The sequence below is a fragment of the Etheostoma spectabile genome, chromosome 6, assembly GCF_008692095.1.
Source record: "Etheostoma spectabile isolate EspeVRDwgs_2016 chromosome 6, UIUC_Espe_1.0, whole genome shotgun sequence".
NCBI classification, from domain to species: Eukaryota; Metazoa; Chordata; class Actinopteri; order Perciformes; family Percidae; genus Etheostoma; species Etheostoma spectabile.
The window spans coordinates 15,231,378-15,250,596 of record NC_045738.1 but is presented as its reverse complement, the minus strand read 5'-3'; the positions used below and the strand labels follow the sequence as shown (position 1 = coordinate 15,250,596).

The 19,219-nt window shown below is 40.5% G+C and overlaps 3 protein-coding genes across 3 annotated transcripts in view; 2 read left to right on the top strand and 1 right to left on the bottom strand.

Annotated features, from left to right (window-relative positions):
- Positions 1 to 6,335, top strand: part of iglon5 (IgLON family member 5) — a gene marked incomplete at its 5' end in the record, with an annotated part of 95,173 nt that extends 88,838 nt beyond the window's left edge. The window contains 2 exon segments of the mRNA XM_032517470.1: positions 6 to 157; positions 3,227 to 6,335. Coding sequence (XP_032373361.1) covers positions 6 to 157; positions 3,227 to 3,330 — 256 coding nt within the window. The 3' untranslated portion in view covers positions 3,331 to 6,335.
- Positions 6,336 to 10,561: 4,226 nt separating this feature from the next.
- On the top strand, positions 10,562 to 15,292 carry LOC116690471 (tyrosine-protein phosphatase non-receptor type substrate 1). Its single transcript, XM_032517471.1, has 5 exons — positions 10,562 to 11,888; positions 12,595 to 12,909; positions 13,801 to 14,232; positions 15,066 to 15,152; positions 15,250 to 15,292. The coding sequence occupies exons 1-5, from the start codon at positions 11,834 to 11,836 to the stop codon at positions 15,279 to 15,281; spliced, it is 921 nt and encodes a 306-aa protein (XP_032373362.1). The 5' UTR covers positions 10,562 to 11,833; the 3' UTR covers positions 15,282 to 15,292.
- Positions 15,293 to 16,289: 997 nt separating this feature from the next.
- LOC116690468 (free fatty acid receptor 2) lies at positions 16,290 to 18,856 on the bottom strand. The gene is made up of 2 exons (XM_032517465.1): positions 17,126 to 18,856; positions 16,290 to 17,036 (listed from the first exon to the last, which is right to left on the bottom strand). Exon 1 carries the CDS (start codon positions 18,534 to 18,536, stop codon positions 17,514 to 17,516), a length of 1,023 nt encoding a protein of 340 aa, XP_032373356.1. The 5' UTR covers positions 18,537 to 18,856; the 3' UTR covers positions 16,290 to 17,036; positions 17,126 to 17,513.
- Positions 18,857 to 19,219: the final 363 nt, after the last annotated feature.

Sequence of the window (19,219 nt, the reverse complement as noted above, 5' to 3'; positions counted from 1 at the left end):
CCCAGGCCGGTAGAGAGTGACAACACCCTGAGGATCAAAAACGAGAAGACGCGCTCGCTGTTGCTGTTCACCAATGTGACAGAGAAACACTTTGGCAACTACACCTGCTTTGCCGCAAACCGTCTAGGGGCTTCCAACGCCAGCATGCTGCTGTTTCGTAAGTTATCACCCACAAATTCAAGCAGATGCATGCACACAATGACACAGTGTACACGTATGCAAGCCCAAGCTTTCGCAAGAACATGAGTGTGCTCACATTTATCTGTTGTGACTATCAAACCGACGTGACAAACCGCCACAAAAGCGATACATATGCAATGACACACTGTTTTTCCCTCTTCGCCTTGCCTCATTTTTGCTCTGCACACAGCACAGCATTTTCTCAACCCTCCCTTCCTCCTTCCATCTACCCATTTTCGTTATTCTCCGCCCCATTAAAGCTTTGGTGCCTATATTACCATTGCTCTCTCCCTCGTCCGTTCACGCTCTCACCCTCCATCTCTCGTCCATACGTATTCCTGCATGCACACACAGACTGTCGCTTTGCTCTGTCCCGTTACCCAAGAAGTTGTCATTTCTCTCCTAGCCCAATTCACATCAACCATCCCCAATGAACGATATCCTACCCTTCCATTTTCCGTTAGCCCCCCCCCTCCTTTTAGTGCATTCAGCATTACCATCTTAAGTGAGTCCTTCATCTATCCCCTTTCTTCTATCATTCCTTTACCCATTATCTTGGCCAGTCTCCCTTCAATGACTCACTCCCCCGTCAGACCCATACATCTTCCTGCTCTCTTTTTCCACCACCGCTTCCACTTCCGTCAGCCTATCTCTCCATCATCTGTCCTTCTGCCTCCTCGTTCCCTCCTAATCTCCTCTTGCCATCATTAGAACACAACAAACCTCTTTCTGTTCTGGACCCGGCATGGAAAAGCGGACCATAATCAGATACTTTTGTGGCATTTCTATTCATACACTGTCCATCACTTATTGCCTCCACCGACTTTGTTTCCACGCTTGTGTAGCTTTTTGTTCACCAAGAGCCACATGTAGCATTTTGATATTAACAACCCGCCATCACATCAAAATTGGCACATGATTGTATTTACCTTCAACCAATTAGCCCATTACTGAGACCACTGGCAGCCTGTTCTAGCTTTTACTTTACACTGTTACATTAAGACACCAGTTACATGTTGGAAATCTTCTAGCTTCCCAAATGGCACAAAAAGAGGTAAAATAGAGGAAGAGAGTAGGTGAAATGTTCTTGCAACAGTAATTTAAATTGTGTTGTCTAATTTTGTGTCCCACCTACAATATTATTAATTTGTTCTTATTCTTTACTTTGCTTACCATATAACTATTGTTAGGTAATCGCTGCAGCATTTAATGGCTTTGAAACTTGAAGTGATGGTTTGGAGTAATTTAACCGTAGGGTCCTTTGCACCTTGACCTCGAGCCAAACAATCCCCCATAAGCTTTTTTCCCTTGTTATAACATTGGGCGAGTTAGTGCTGTTAGGCCATTTGCTTAGTGCAGGCACCAATGGAACCACATGTGTATCACTTAAATTACCCTGCTCATAATGCCCTGAACAAATTTCTACAATAGTACAAATAGGTTCTGTACTCATGAAACGAGGCATTGTAAGTAAGTGTAACTTATTAAATTCATAACAAGGGTTGCATTTCATTGAGGTGTCCCAGTGCCAAGGTGCTTATACTGTACTGTCTGGCTCACTGGCTTTGATTTCTGGCACATGTAAATGGAACAGAGCCATTGTAAATGTTATGAGTTTGACCTGTGTTAGACAAGTCAGAATGCAAGCCCTGAACATGTTAACTCATGCTCTTCCTTACTTTGATAATCCAGATACACATTACTTCATTAGGAAATTCAATAGATCTTTCGCACGGTGGTCATTTAGACATATTAAATAGGTGTACCTAATAATAAACTTAATATAGCATGAATAGCTTTGAATGACTTTTGCTGGAATGAGACTTCCAGCAAAAATCTGACAGTTCACCCTAAAACTTTGGTCAGGCATAAATCCAGGTTGACTAATGGAAAAACCAGGACAGGTATTCCACTTCATGACTCTTTTGTTTGAAGATCCTAATCTAGAACAAAAAGACACTGACGATTCACAGTTAAAGTAGCAAGTAGAACTACAAAGGACACCGAAACAACAGGAAAAGTTTGTCTCACAGCACCCCTGCTGTGAGACAAATATAAAGTCTATGAAACACATGAGAATGTCTTGATACTTTTTGTGATCTCATCCCTGATAAAGTTATGCTTTTTCATGGTGGGCTGTTAAAATATGTGTTGTGTTTGTATTCTACTTAGTGTCAATTGTGGGAGATTAAGGTTAGTGAGACTACAATATTTAATGTAAAAAGGAGAGATTAATGTCAGGTGTATGTAGACTTTATTATGCAACTGTACATCAAGATTTTTCATAGACGTTTTCTATTGTAGCAGACCTTCAGATTATGAGACTTAAATATCTATAGGTATCAGCTTCTCTCCTAGGAGAGTGATGCCCAGAACGTATTCTATCTTGCAAATTAAACAAATTCTTGCCAAACAAATTCTCAGCCAAAGTAGACTGCAGGCGTTCAATGCTCACTAAATATGCATTAATTAACCACCCATTTTTGGCACACCTATGGAATGAAGCCATTGTTAAAGTCAATAGTTTCACCTGTGTCTGACAAGTCAAAATATCCGCCCTGAATTCTACAACATGTAGCATGTCATGGCTTTGTAACGTGAGATCAATCATGTTAACATGTTACTAAGAAATTCAATAGCCCTCTCTCACCGTGGTCATTTAGACGTTTCACACAGGTGTAACTAATATTATTAATGATGGCTGCATTCCAATTAGGCGTTCCAGTTCAAGGGTGCTTGTATTGTGCATGTAGGGTGTAGTAGGATGGGTTCCTGGCACACCTAAATGAAACATAGCCATCATTATTGTTATTAGTTTGACCTGACCTCTTTGACAAGTCAAAATGTCAGCCTTGAAGCTCTCTAACATTGTTCTAATGACCACACACAACATCCCAGCCCTTCGTATATTTTGTCCATTTATTTTTTAATATCAAGGTATCAGAATTGAATTGGTTAATTTTAGGTCTGTGTTTGTTTTACTATACACATTTCTCCTTTCCCCCCTTCCCTCTTCTCTTCTTTTGGTCAATCTGTCTCCATCCAGGGCCAGGGGCCATCCAAGGGCGAGGGACTGGTTTACATGCAGGGATGAGTGTCGGCGTGAGTGTTTGGGTTTCCCTCTCTACTGTTCTTCTTCTGAAGGTGTAAAGATCGATCTCCACCTGGAATTGTCCCTAAATGTCCTTGAAAGCCCCCCGACTCCCTCTTCCTCCCTCTCTCCCCCTCTACGGAAGGAAGAAGGAAATTAAATTCTTTAATTACGAACCCATCACTGTGAACAAAAAGAATATGCATTATTCCAGGAGCCATTGAATCATTGCATCAAACACGACCACATTACCCACCTACCCCCCCACCCCATCCCACCCCACCCCAAAACCCCTTCACCCTCAATTTAATATGAGGTCAAACCATTGTCATCATCTCACATACACACTGTGTCTCCCTCTTTTTGTCTCCCAGAATGCCTTGCAGATTTATCTGACTTGGTATGTTACTCCTCATCTTGTTTTCCCCTCATTACTACCACTGGCCTGATGATAGAGAGTGTATATTAACTGATCATTGTGTCAGTGATTGATGAGAAAATAGATAATCTAACAAGTGGACGATCATTAATGTAATATACTACATAGACTTATGACTGACCTACAATGTTTGCCTTATGGAAATGATACATAAAATCTCAAATATGTGGTGGATATTTATGGAAATTATAGTTACAATGTGGTACTGACGGTCGTGTGACCTTTTTGAAAATTGTCCAATTGGTGGCCATGTGAAGTGTCACCCTCTGATTACACCTAATCACATACAAACACACACACATACATACACACATACACATACACATGTATGGCTTTTTGATTTTAACTGTTGAGCAGTGAAGCTGCTATGAATGATGTCAAAATATATTTAAAACAAAAGGGTGGGTGGTGACGGCGTCGGTCTTAACTACCCCTTTATGTAATTTGGGGGGTTTATTACCAAGGTTTCGCATGTAGACCCCCTCACTACCCAAACCTTTTTAGCCCCCTGCCCCGCCCCTTCTGTTCAATGTGCTCTGTCCAGTCGCCCTTTGCATCGCTATAGTGTTCTCTGCTCCGTGTCACCCCTCTCCTCCCTCCGTCTTCCTCCCCAGTGTAAATATATGCAGTAAAGAGGCCACGCTGGCAACCTCAAGTTGCTTGGCACTGAACAACTTCTCCCATCAGCCTCAAATACGCTGCAGTTTTCTGAAGCAGCACAAGACTGTCCAGTGACAACAATATCTTCTGTTTCGAAGCTGTGACTCCATCCTCTTCGTCGCTTGTTGATAGCATGTACCGGTTAGAAATGTTCCTGTTGTGAGTCCATACTCCCTTCACTCCCTCTCCCTCCCTCCCTCCCTCCCTCCCTCCCTCCCTGCACTGTGTCTGTTTTACTCTGCAAGGTTACCTGCTTTTACTTTTTTGGTGTTAATAATAGTACAGATGATGATGATGTTAATACGTATTTGAATAACTATGAATAGTAATTTCATGTGAAAAAAAGAACAAAATCTGATGGTAATGAGCTGTACGTGGGGAAAAATGGTTTTTGTACTTTCTAAGAAATCACACACATTGAACGACTACAATGAAAAAAAAGACATGTAAAGTTTTCGAAGTGATGTGCTCTATTTTGCCATGACAAGCTTTTTAAAAACGCATTTGAAACAGTGTGAGGGATTATGTCATCCAAGTCCAGAAGCAGTGAATGATGATGTAATTTATCATTTGTAACAGTTTATGTATTGGACTCTTTTTTGTTGTCATGCTGTTAACTGCATCACACACACACATTTACAGCATATTTGTCCACTTATCATAGTGTGTCTTTCCCCGACCAGCTAGATAAATGATTTGGATCCATGTCAGTCTGGGATCGTGGCTGTAAGTCGGTTCTTGTTCGGCCAGACCACAGGGAGATAAAGATGTAATTAGCCATTACCTGTGGCTGGCTAAGTGAAGGAGCCTGGGCTCCACCTGTCCCTCCTGCCAGCCAGTGATGGCCCCCATAAATCAAGCTCAATCCTGCCACTGACAGGAATCCTCTTCAAGGACAACCTTGCCTTGATGCACCGGTCCTTCCTCCAGTGTGTACCTGTGACATGCAGGCATGGGCACTACAAAACCCCCATGGCACAATTATCCATCCACTACCCCCGCACAGCACAAACAGTGGGAGGTAAGCCCATTTTTCAACATGGTGGCACTCGTTTCTCCACTGAAACACTGTTCCACTCCCATGCAGCGACTATATGCAAATTTGCCATAATGAGCCTGCACACAGAGATGAGTTTACCCCGGCTGAACCCTGACTACTGCGACCTTAAAGGGGAATTACTCAGTTTTGAATCAATTGTCTGAATGCGTTTTGTTTGATTTTGTTTCAAACCAGCAATAACCCCTACTGTGCAAGAGTTATCCGATATGGTTAGAGCTGTGGTGTAATATCTGAAAAAATTACATTTACAAGGTATATAAAATAAGTCTCTTGTTGTGCTTTTACGTTGTACAGTACTCTGAAATGATTGTGAAGCTCTGTTTAAATGGCCCTTAATTTAAAACACTACGTGTTGTACTCAAAAGGTCTTGCGCTCTGCGATGTAGTCGGGTTGTCTGTGTGACAGAACACACTGCTTGTGCATGTATCTTGTTTCAAAAATAATGACGGATACCAATTCAAGCACAAGAGCAGGTCGTTTGGTCAGTGCTTCTTTTTTCTGTCTCAGACACTTTTACATCTCAGTATCTCGGTCTTTCATGCTGTATTTTATTTTCACTTTTTATTTCCCACTCAAATACTGTGCACTGTTCCATTTCAGTGTCCCACTGGGTCTGTCAGTGGCATATAACATATGTATGTACATAATCTGTCCTTGATGATGAAAAAAGAACAAAAAATAGAAGATGAAAAAACACAGACAAAAAATAACACTGTCATGTTTCTCAATGTGGGTTTGAAAAAAGCACGTCAATGTTGGTGTACGGGTGGATTTTGAAAAAAAAAAAAAAGCAAACATTGTATGTTGTGTTCAGGTTTATGGGGAAAGGGTCCAGGGGAAGGGGAATTCGGGCAATATGACTTGAAATCGTGGAGTGGTAATAAATAGTATGTGGGTATTTGTACAAACCAGCAGCAAAAGAACATGTTTTCATGAGTCATGGTGTATGTAGATGAATCACACTTCTGGTGTGAGTGAGGAGAACTGGAGAGGGTGTAGGCAAGGAGGCAGCATATCCCCTGGGTGCACATCTTGAGGGTAGAAGAGGATGCTGTTGGGGGAGCAACCCGTCCAACAGGCCTGTGGGAGAAAACCCTGACAATGCAAATCCAAAAGCTGAGAGCCAGGGGGAGATGAGATGACACTCACCAGACTGTGAACCTTCCAGTTAGGGGAACAAGACAGACAGGCGCTCATATTGCATTTCCAAACTTGTGGTCCTTCTCAGGGGAAGGTGTACCACACACTATTTATGGTTGCACTATGTAATATGAATAGCATTAACATAGCCTTGATCACAAACACAGTCTGGCCTACTTCAAGTGTATAAATAACATCCCAACTGGGGTTCAATGAGTTTACAGTGATATAAACAAGACGTTTGCTCAGCCCTTAATTACATTCGGTGCACCCTGATGAGAAAGTGTTGATTGGCTCCCGCAGCTGAAGGTTATGATCTGTTTACAGAATCTTTGTTAATAAGGTGCCACGAAGCTGTTGTTTTGAGCTCCCAAAACTAGCTCGTAGTACCGGTTTACAGTGTATAGCATTGATTTGCACTTTAATAGCTGTACATTTGTTTATGGTAAGATTTAATTAATGCGTTTACACAGGTGGAAAAGGAGGTGAATGTATATAGTTGTAAACTATTGGCACTTTTTGTTTTTGTTACCATAGCTGTGCAGTATTCCGACATGGATTTTACAAAAAGGGGTGAAAAAGAAAGGACAGGAATCAGGTAATTAAGGGTCTAATGCCAGAGACGCATGTTGTTCCTGATCTGTCACAGTGATTTAGTAAAATAATGATGGTGCTTCAAAGCAAAGACTGTATAATAGCAAAAGAAGTGTAGGTCCAGAGAATGTTTGAATGTACTGCTTTCTTCATTTTGTATGTGGCAGGCTCATGCTGTAGCTTTTCCTAGAACACACTCCCCACATAGAACAGATCCTGGACCGGCTTTCAATTCAGAATGCAATGGTTAATCAATACATTCGACCGAATGGCTTTTGGAATAGAGCAATTTCTCCCGGCCTGCCTTACCAGGTCCCCAGAAGCTAAATTGATCAAGTGTCTATAGACCAGCCTTAGAACAGAGAGCATAATTCATCTTGCCTGATAAAAGACCCCTAATTGCTCATCGATTTTAAACCCTTCTCTGAAACTATTTGGGCAAGCTGTAATGTCAGCTCTGTAAACTATGTGTTCAGAGCTACGGTTCAGATCCAGGGAATGAAGAATTAATCATTTGTTTTTCTTTTTATGTCAAGCCATGCTGCTGTTTGTTTTGCTACATAACATATTTTGTTAACCAGACATGCTCCCTAGGCTTTTACACTTCATATGCAAATTAGTGGGTGCTGTAAAGTTACATTATATTTTATTAGTAATGAAAGAGATGTAACCTGGATTATTTCACAACTGCCAGAGTCAGCAGCTACTGTGTATAGAGGCTTATGTCTGGATGTAAAATACACAAAGATACATTTGTGAGCTGGCAATTCAACTGTAGAAAATTATATTTAACAGATAATCATATAATGTGATAAATTGCAAACGTTGCAGCACCAGAGTGAGTATTCCAAAAGGCTCTGCTACGCATAGTGGCAATTATATATGAATGATTATTGTTGCTCTAAATCCCCTGCTCATGTCCTTTACAGCAAAGCATGCCTAATTCCCATATATTATCTTAATTATCCACTGTTTACCAACTATCTACAGGCTCATTCAGTTCTCATGGGCAAAGTCGATGTTGCAAGTCTATTAAAGCCCAGTACCTTTCCATTATGGCAGCTAATGAGCGCATTAGAATACAACATGCTAGACGGGATTGAGATGAGGAAAGTCTCCATAACAGTGAGCTTGAGCACACGTCAGGTGTTTGAAATGGCATCAGATCATTAAAAAGCCACATAACAGTTGCAAGGGTATAGGTCTAGATTAGGATTAGTGTACATTATTTACGATCGATAGATAGATAGATAGATAGATAGATAGATAGATAGATAGATAGATAGATAGATAGATAGATAGATATGCTGTGTTTAGTGTTAGTAATTAGCTTAGAGTAGTTAAATAGATTCCTTATACATATTCAGGTGTTCTGAATATATTTTAAACCTCAGTTTGCAGCAAAGATGTTGGGACACAGACACGTCAGCCTCGCCCTCCTTCTCACTGCGACCACAGATGGCGTCTTGTCAATCACTCACCTTCCTAAGAACAGGAGGCTAATTAACAGTGTGCCGCACTCCACCAGTTGAGCAACAGCAACGCTCGCACAGACCCGGCAGGCAACACAATGGAGGCATCTCGCCCACCACGTCTCCCCTAGTCATTAAGTCGCCCACCTCACATCTTCAACATTGAAAGAGTCCCATTACTTGGCCTGTCTGAATCACCAGCCTACGCCTGGCATTTTCCTCGTCAATCAACCAAGGGGTAAATATTGGTTGTGATGCTGAGAACTGACAGGGGAAACTTGGATTTCTTTCAGTGCCAGCACCAACTGGTGTTTTTGTGCTGATTTATATTACAGTTATGAGATGGTAGGGCTGTGATAAAGTCGCAGATACGGGCTACAAGTGTTTTATTACCGGGTAAGGTGCGCTGGAGGCTGGGATACATGACGGGATGTATAATAGGGGCTGGGCATGTGCTGTGTGCCTCAAGAGAGCAAAAACAGTGACTGCAGGAACCCTCACTGCAGAGTAATGGAAAATGTCTCATTTGGTAACTAATAACATTTACCAGAAGAGTGCCCACCGTGTATAACTGAGGGAATGAGTTTAGGTTAGTGTTGAATGTTGGACCCACCTCTCTCTCTATCTCTCTCTCTCTCTCTCTCTCTCTCTGTCTCCCTCTACACACATCCCCACTCACACACAAACACACACACACACACACACCAAACAATTTAGTTTCTTGCATCCTTCCTGTCCTTTTTCTTTTTGTGAGGATATAACCTGTAAAAGTGTGTGTGTGTGTGTGTGTGTGTGTGTGTGTGTGTGTGTGTGTGTGTGTGTGTGTGTGTACCGTTGCGTCTGTGCAAGTGTGAATAGACCTCCACAATGAGCATGAGTAATAAAAGGGACTTCACATCCAAGCATCAGTTTGTTGTGTGTGCGTGCGTGCGTGTGTGTCTATTCTCTGAGGCATGTTTGGTTCATTCATAACACAGACCTTTATTACACCCATTTGTTACATTTTTCAAGGTTTCATCAACATAAACACTGAAAAATATATAGAGAAAAAACAGTGAATGGAAGAAAAAATTTGTCTCCCATCCTGACAGATGTTCAGTGCTGTGAAGCGATGATTGTACTTCTTTTTTAATCATTTAGTTGCTGAACTTGTCTTCTTTGACTTTTAGAGTTTTATTTGGAGTGTCTATTTTTTTTTTTTTTCAAAATCCATGAAGTGGAGTTAAAAATCATTTCAAGTGGAGGGAGACAAAAAAAATAAAACTCAGTTTTGTTTTTAACAGAACTCGCTGTGTGTGGTTTGTTGTTGGAAGCGAGGCTCTCTGTTGGCCCCTGTGGTTGGAAAGGAGGTGAGGTCAAAAGGAGGTGAGGTCAGGCAAGTTGCTTCTGCTTGCTTTTTGCGTCCTGCTGAGCAAAGAGCTTCTGCTTTTGTTGTTTTTGCAGGTTTTTTTTATTAAAATGTCTGAATGTTTGGTCTGATGCGATTCTGTCCGAACAAATGGCTCATATCAAATCCCTTCGGCAAACAAAGGATTTACATGTTATTAGTGGGTGATAACTTCATAACGAAAGCATTATCATTATAAATCATTAATATGAAAACAAGTCATGTTTTAACTAGTTTGTCAGGGTCCATTTTGATTAACAATGGCTGTTTTCATGTGTGTTTAATTTTTTTTTGCCATGAAGAAACTCTCTACTTGTCCTCTTTATAATGACATCTGTGTCTCCTCATTCTCAACTTCAATACAGCTCCACATGTTATGACAATATTTTAACAGTATTCTGTTTGTTTTGATCTGTCTAGAGAGGATGATGTTATTTAGCCGCCTGGGCAGGAAAAATCTAAAAGGTTTTACACTATTGCAGTTTGTGTGAAAAAACATGAATAACAAACATTTCTGTGCAATATTTTCGACAACATTTTTAATCAGGTTGTGTAAGCCTCCCGCAAAAAATAAGAACATGTGAAATAACTGTATTATGCAGTATATTTTAAAATGGATACAAAGTAAAGACACTTTAGGTTTCCTTTGCCTTGCTCATACAGGTACTCTTAATGTGTTACTTGATAAGTACATAAGACTGGTATGCAATACTGGCGTATTCATCACATATGTAGGATTTGAAAAGATCGCACCAATCTTTATTAATATTGTGACCTTACTTCCTGCTTTGCTCCAGTCACTACTTATAGGAGCGTTTTTTTAGGGAAGGACAGTCTCAAAGAATGGATTGTTTATGTTGGGTCCCATTTGTCTTGCGTTACGTTATGCCCCTCTAAGTAATTGCAATTGTAATGGTTTTACAGAGAGGATCATCTGTAGTTTTCAATTTAGAGTGGCAAGTTAAGGTAGACTGTTTTTCCTTCAAATTAAACATACATTTGAAAACTTTTGTCTTGCTTTGATGAGGATGATTACACCTAGCATCACAAGTCTTCTCCTCCCCGGAGGATGCAGATCTGGATTCATTATACTGCAGCTCATTAGGCCACTCAAGAAATTCATATTTACATCTACACAAAAACTAAAAAAAACTAAATCAAAGCAAGAGTTTTGGAATAACATCAACACATTCAGTAATATGTTGCAAATTATCTAAAGTAGAAGAGAGAATTTGTTATTCCTTGTAAAAATGTCATGGCTCAAAACTCAAAATACAGAGTTGTTTACTTGTATCTACTTGTGTCAAGGTTTCGCTATGATATGGGTGTTTTTAAGCAAGTGTTTCTCAGGTAACTGGATGTAAATATAAACCTTCAGTCAAAGGCGTTTTGGAAAAACACAACATTAATTCCTCCGGTAAAATCACTTTGAAAATCGAAACGCAAATCTTGCAAATCAAATAGTTTTCACGATCTAAAGAGCGTCAGCACCTCTGAAGAGGGAAACAGAAAAATGTAGAATAATGGCAGCAGGATTTGCTTACTGTTGCACTGTGGTTTCTGTCAGTATGCAGAAAGAGTAAGAGCCTAATTGTTTGCCTAGACACTGACATATGTATATTTTTTTCACCCCAACAGTCTTTGAGATTCAGGTTTCTTTTGAAGAATGACCTAGTAATGAACCAACACGTCTAACCATAGAGTGCAACAAAACAAGCTGACACGTTTTAAAGCGCAGCAAGCTTCAGACTTAAGAGTGCCTAAGAAATTATTTCACCACTTAAGCTCGAAGTGGGGAACAACAGCAACATGGCAAAACTGCATCACCTGTGTTTGCTTCTTTTGTTGGCAGGCCACGTACCAGGTCAGTCCGAATGCAATCATGTTACAAAATGTGTTAGTCACCCAAAGTTCGGTCTCGGTTAAGCTTGTCTTTTTATTAATTTCTTTGAGTGTTCATTTCAGAAGTTTGATATGACATTTGGAATTGAACAACATGTATTTTCATATATACACTGGTTATTTGCATGATAAAGTGTATTGAATTAGTGCAAAAAGCATGCTTCTGCTCCTCCTTGAGTGAATGGAAGTAGCCTGGTAGAGAGACGCAATCTGTTTTTGAACCATAGTTTTTCTGTTTGTTCATCTTCTTTCTCATCTGCACTCCCATTGTGGGCGTCTGAGTGTTTTGCTTATCTTATCTGCAGCATTTCATCATCACACTTAATAATCACTTCATCACACTTAGCTAGACAGCGGTCGCCACAATCAGACACTCCCAGGCTGTTCAAATCTTTCTTACACCAGAGTGTCTGCATTAGTCTTTGTTTGAAAAAGTTTTAAAAAACAGAATTTGTTTTTAGGGGAAGTTCCTTACATTGGTGGCAATTCAATAATTGTCTGGTGCGTTATAAAATTGTACTAGAGTTTTCTGTCTGATCGTCTTTGTCCCAGCTGTCACCCAGGCATACTAAACACACATTTAAATATTTGTAGTTGACCCGCGTGTCTGCTCTGCACTTTTTAAAAGTTCCTTGTATGACATGTTGTATTAATGGCTCTGTCTTTAGCCCTGACAGCAACCCCAGAGGGACTGAGGGTTAGACAGTATCCTCCTTCTGTCAGTGTGATGCGGGGTGAAACGGCAACCCTATCCTGTCATTTCAAAGTTGAATCCCTCAAGTATGGGGTTCAGTGGTTCAAAATGAAGTCAGAAAAACAGCTCATCCCAAAGTCATCCAGGCAGTTTGTTGTGGAGAAGAATCAGACTTCTTCCCTGGTGATCACTGAGGTAGCACTGGAGGATTCTGGGTGGTATTACTGTGAGGTCAACGTCCTGCAGAAAGACCCAGAGTGGGGCAACGGGACCGAGCTGCTCATCTTGGGTGAGAAACAAAATTGCTTGTTTCAAAAATTACTTAAGGTTGCCATGCAGGTGTTTTTGTCTCATTTGTTTATTCTGTGCACCAGAGCTACAGTGTTTAGTTTGAGGCAGCTCGATACAAGCGCCGGGGTGGACCGTGCTCACCATACCAGGGATGGTCAAGCTCAACATAAAAATTCAAGCCATGTGAAATTCCCTCAGAGTTCCTCTTTGTGCCTGAGCAGTTTCATGACACATCTAGAAATAATCACCCAGTGCCTTGTATCGATTTTGCACAGGGAATTGAAACTCACCAGAAAACAAGGCAGGGAGGGATGGCCAAATTATTATGTGGAAATCCTTCATGTGGGAGAAAAGCATCCCTCTGATGTTCTCTGGATGCAATGTTGCCTCCATTAAATAACAGTTTTATTCTTGTTTAATAGTTTTATTCCAGATGCACTCCATTTTATACCATTTTAAAATAAATTTTACATTAATGGCTTTTTAATTTATTGTAGGTAAACCATTTTTTAAGATTTGCCTATAATGGTTATTATAGATATTTGAAATAGAAATAGGATTTTTCACGTAGTGCAAGTTTTAATTTTTGTACCATTTTACATCCTTTTCTTTATGTCTCACACAGCTTTACAAATGCATACACTTTCATTCATGTTCCTATACTTTTCATTGACATATTTCCTCTCAATTTGTCCTTGTTTTTAAATAAATGGCTACATTATGAGTATGACTAATGCCACTACATTTGCTCCTTTTGTATGTACTGTATGTTCTATTTTAACTTGCTGCATATTATTGTTTACTGCTGCAATTACCTAATTTTACAGTTGGAATGATCTCATCCCATGTGTTTACTTTGTTTATTACCCTTTTTCCTCTGCTACTGTAGCACCACCTTCTGCTCCTAAGATTTACCTCCAGATTCCCCCGGACCCACAGACTGGTCAGTGGGCTCTCTTCTGTCTCACTGGGGGATACCACCCCAGCAAGCTCACCCTCACCTGGACCTACCAGAGCGCAGCAGCCAATATTGATCACCTGTCAGTCACCAATTGCACCCTTCCTGCGATCAACCCTCATGGTAACCTTTCAGAACATCCTGCTGACGGAGCCCAATTGTCCTCAGATTGGTTGGTGAACTCCATGCCTGCGAGCCACCCAAAGTGTTTCCAGGTGATGGACAGCAACAGCCAGGAAGTGTTTCTCTTCAGTGTGTTTTTCCTCCCACATAGGGAGTCCTTGGAAACAGGGATCACCTTCACTTGTGGGGTGCAGGACCACCCTGCCATGACCACTGCTCTGACTGCGTCCTTCACTTGGGGTAAATAAAAAAAGAGTAATAGAACATAGAAAATGTCCTTGGAAAAATTAGTTGTGAAGTGCATTTTTTGACCACTTTAAATGCCCATGTGTTTTCTTCCATTGTTATCCTAAATGTTCAGCAATATAGGACTTTATTGGACTATATTATGCCCATCGGTTTTAAATATTTAACTTTGTTTTAGAGAAAACACTAAAAAAGCTGAAGGAAAAGAAAAAAAATGATTATTTTGATTATTCTGTAAGGGTCCATTTGATCCATTGTTAATAATACATGTGTATTTTATTGTACACAGGCTTGTACCTTTGACTTTTTATCAAACAACCAAATATTTTCTAATGCAGTTTCTCAACACTTGTACTGATAGAGATTTTGATGCCTATCCAAACCTTGGAAATGCTCCAACTGCAATTCACCTATACTTGTTGAAAATGAATAGGATTTTTAATTCTGGAAACCTGGTTGCCCAAAACACTTCTTTCCACTTGGCTAGTCTATAGGCAACTTCCTTCCCAATAACACAGTCTGTACTGACAAAGAGTTCAGGGACGACAGGGCCTCACACATCACAAGTTGCTTGTTCAGAGTTTGCTCTACTTGACTGTTAATGTGGCTCAGACGTCGATCATTCCAAGGCAACAGATTGCCTGCAATACTGCATACTTGAACAAATTAATGATTTTACCAGTCAATGGTTAAACATCGCTCCTCCCAGTGAGGAGGCAAATGTCCACCAACCAAAGCCAGTTCCACCTTTCTGTCGTGATCAATAACATGATAAGTCAGTGCTAATCAGTGACGGTTTTCTACTTTTTTTTTGCTCTACTTTCCAGATGCCTACCCTAACGAGCTGATCGCACACTTGAACATTGTCAAGCTGTGTTTCCTCTCTGCAATGACCGTGGTCTTTTTATTGGAAGGTAAATGTGAGCAAACATCCTAGCAAGAACCACAGGAAGTTGTTAAAAAAAAACAATGTTTTTTTTTATTTACGTGATCTTGCTCTCAACTCAACAGCAATCAAACATTTCTGCGTGCAGGGAGAATGATGTCTGCCATGTGAGTACAATTTTTCCTTCTGCCTTCGGCAAACACATGAACACACACACATGCACACACACATATGCACGTAGGGTTGTTTTTCTTATTGCCTTATTCCTGTACGGTAACCTATCACGCATTGTTAGGAAAAAGTCAACACTGACGCAATAACCAATTATTGTCTTCCAGGAAATAAAAAATGAAAAGGGTGTTCAGTGTGGTTCATCTCAGCAGACCAACCATTGACAAACAACATCACACAAATCAAGTCCAGAGTCATCGCTGCAAAATGAGAATTAACTATATAATACAATATAATCCTCTTTCCCTTCTTATATTTGAAAGTTTCCCCTTATTTTCAATCCTCTCGCTGCACATTTGTCTTGGCATATTATTGATTACACATATTGTATATCCTCTAAACATTGATGCAATGCTGATTTCTGTCTGTACATCAAAGCTGTTTATCTCTCTAACTCTTTATCGTCACAGCGTGCTGACTAGAGTGTTTTTGGATCTGCTCATTGTGCCAGTGGCTGGATTTTTGCACATCTTAGTCATTCACTTGGGTCGGTGTGTCAGAATGAATGCTTCATGCATGATCCACCTGTCATACAGATACAGTGATCAACCTCCGCACAGGCCTAATCCTCAAAAAACAGGATTACAGTCGATGCCAGCTCTTGCTTGTGTGATAGCATTGTTAACGTGTGCAGTGTGTGGGGTGAGATCTTGATTCACGTTTTTATTTTAAATTTAGGCCTGCCCACACTGCCAGAATCACAAAATACTGCAAATAATATTGACCTTTAGAAATAGAGAAAGAGTGGAAACATTTCATCACAAGGAAGGATTGTGGAAAAGGTGCACTGTACCTTCTTTGGTATGTGTAGTCTCTTTTCCTGTATATTGTCATCTAGAGCAATGTTTTGCACTTTTGCTTAAATAAAGAAAATTGACCCCCCCAAAAAAAAGATATAGAGAAAGATGACATATGTACAGTTTAAACAGACTAGTGGTGTTGAAAACAGGCTTTATTCTACTCAATAAACTTGCTGTTGCTCACAATCAAAAACTGTAATTTTTACTGTATATATATATATATGTCAAAAAGTATACATTGTACACATGACTGATAGGGTGATCTACATTTGTGTAATGCATTAGATGTTTACATGCATGTGCATGTTCACATTTGTCACTTACCCTTAAATAACAATATAACAATATAAACATTTCTTATTATAATTATTATTAATATTATTATTATGACATGATTTCTTAATGGAAACAGGGTATCTGTAATTTGCTTTTATGATGTTACTTTCATTCTTCCTCTCTCTCTATACGCTCACATAAGAACCACCTAGTATCTGACTGCTGCCTTTATGAAAGAATCAGAGTCATACATTATGCAAAATATACACATTTATATGATTTGCATATGAAAACAGTATTTCTTTGTTTTGTCTTACATAGTTACAAGCCCTATCATGCAGCTCTTTGATGTATCTGATATTTATTCATTAATTCATACATACATGCTACTTTAGTATCACATATGATTTAAATAGGGCCATATAATTGAATTATAGTATGAATATAAAACCATGTAAACTTAAAACTGGATGAAAAAGCCATGTGAGGCAAAATATAAAATACAAAAATTTCACACAAAAAAGCTGTAAGCTGTATATTAGCTGCATAAATGTGTTTGCAAGGGTGTACAAGGCCCTGTCACTTTTGACAAGCTTCTTTAAGATCTCGTCTTTTACCACATCACCACCGCATGAGTGTGTTGTTACATCAGATGACATATCCTGCTCACGGTCAAAGCTGTTAGAAAACCAACCCTCTCTTAGCGCATTGAGGTGATATCCACAGCTGTTGCTACGATATTCATTTTGATGGTGCAGCACCCCACAACACTGACTGCATTAATGGAGATTTTATGAAATCCTGCTGTTAACTGAGAAATGTCTTTCATTTTATGGCAATTCTATGTAGCCTGTCTCTCTGCCATTCTCATCACACTGCATACAAACGGCTGTGATCCGCTCAGACTGACTGAAGGATTCCTCTCTTGTCTTGTACAAAGTTCATCAGAGAGTCAAACACTGTGTGCAGTATGTAGTATGCCAAGTCATTTGCTCACGTGTAAAAAAAAAATAAACATGCCATTAATTTCCTGCTTCCAGAAATTTAGGAAGGCAGCTGCTCACAGCTTCCTTTCAGTGAGCTTAGATAGCATTGATCTCCTCTTGTTTGTGTTCCTTATCTTTTGCAGTCTTGTTAATCCTACCCATCGAGGCCCAGAGCATGTGACAGGACATGCACCTGTTTAGGCGACTCTTAACCCCTTCCATCACACTACCCACAGTCTTTCTTACAGCAGAAGAAGAGAAGTAGAAAATAAGAGGGTCGAGACAAGCATTAAAGGTGCTGCACAGCAGGGCTTTGTCTCTCCAGTCGGGACTTTTCCATGTAATAAATCCGACAATGTGCGACATGTTATAGGGGCCAAAACATAAAGCGAACACCAGCAGTGTTCCTAAAGCCATGCCAATGGCACGGAGGCGCCGGCGCCGGTCAATGTGCTGCAGCTTGGACAGAATCCTGATAAAGTTGATGTAGCAGAAACTGCTTATCAGAAAAGGGATGCAGAAAAGTACCACACAGAGCTCCAGACGCACAGGCAGGAGGACCTTCAGCTGAGCCTTTGTGAAATTTGCATAACACACTTCTGTCTTTTCGTCACCAACGGCAGAGCTAGCTGTGACGTTGTGGCTTGAGGTGGTATTCGGAGAGTCCTCGGTGCCGATAAAGGGCACAATGAACACAATGCTCAGGTGGATGAAGCAGAAAATCCAAAAGAAGATGCTTGCGGCGACAGCATACAAGGGTCGCCGCTTCAGGGTGTGCTGGATGGGAAAAGCGACGCCCAGGTAGCGCTCTACGCTGACCGCAGTGAGGAAGAAGGTGCTGTTGTAGATGGTCATGTAAAAGATGAAGCCGGACAGCGAGCACAGGGCGTAGGGCATGTCCCAGCGCATGTTGTTTATCACTTCCTGCATCTTGAAGGGCAGGAAGAGGAGGAAGAGAAGGTCAGAGATAGTCAGGTTGAGGAGCAGGATATCAATCGGGGTGGGTTTCTGCCTCACTTTCTTGCAGAAGGTATAGAAGGCGAGGACATTGGCTGGGAAGCCCAGCACAAAGGTAATGATGTAGACAGACAAACAGAGTCCAGTATGGCACTCCTGCATGGTGGCCTTGGTGTAAGTCAGTCAGTCAGTTAGGGATCAAGATGTGTCACATTATGTCCTTGACTCCAGGGGGAACGAATACACTTTGACACAAGGAGGTTTGATCTGTCAGACAGTCAGAACAGCAAGAGACGAAGGCTTCTTATTGGGTCAGTGGCCTGGAACAAACCCAGCAAGACAGCGTGGTTTTCCTGTCCTAACCGATAAACCAATGCTCATTGTTTCCTCGAGGGCTTTGAGCTCTGCTGATAAGAGAGAATGGAAAGAGATTACCACACTGCACAGCACACTTTTTTGACATATACTGTCCATTTGACACCTGCTTTAAGAGAGCACTGCTTTTATATACACTATATTTTAGCCCATAAGCAGAAAGACCAGAAGAAGAAGACAGAGATCCACTCTGACTCCTTTTTTCCTATATTACCTTTTAATTTATTTCTAAATCCCTACTTCAGAGTTTATTGTAGATACTGAATGATCTCTTGATGAGGAGCCAGTGTTTTGGTCAGGCACATGGGATGGTACACAAACCGTAATGTTGTGTTATTGCTTCCTCCGTGTCGTAAATACAGTACAATGATGTTTTTATCATTACCTTCCAGCCCCGGTTTTCAGTATATGCACAAATAATGGACATGTTGTTAAAATGATGACCCTCTTTAATGTAATGACTTAACTAC

Excerpts from the sequence above, each read along its gene's own strand:
- LOC116690471 (XM_032517471.1), top strand. The coding sequence starts at position 11,834 with ATGGCAAAACTGCATCACCTGTGTTTGCTTCTTTTGTTGGCAGGCCAC. Across the intron at positions 12,910-13,800 it reads GACCGAGCTGCTCATCTTGG|CACCACCTTCTGCTCCTAAG; the intron begins GTGAGAAACAAA and ends CTGCTACTGTAG. Across the intron at positions 15,153-15,249 it reads CGTGGTCTTTTTATTGGAAG|CAATCAAACATTTCTGCGTG; the intron begins GTAAATGTGAGC and ends TCAACTCAACAG.
- LOC116690468 (XM_032517465.1), bottom strand. The coding sequence starts at position 18,536 with ATGCAGGAGTGCCATACTGGACTCTGTTTGTCTGTCTACATCATTACC.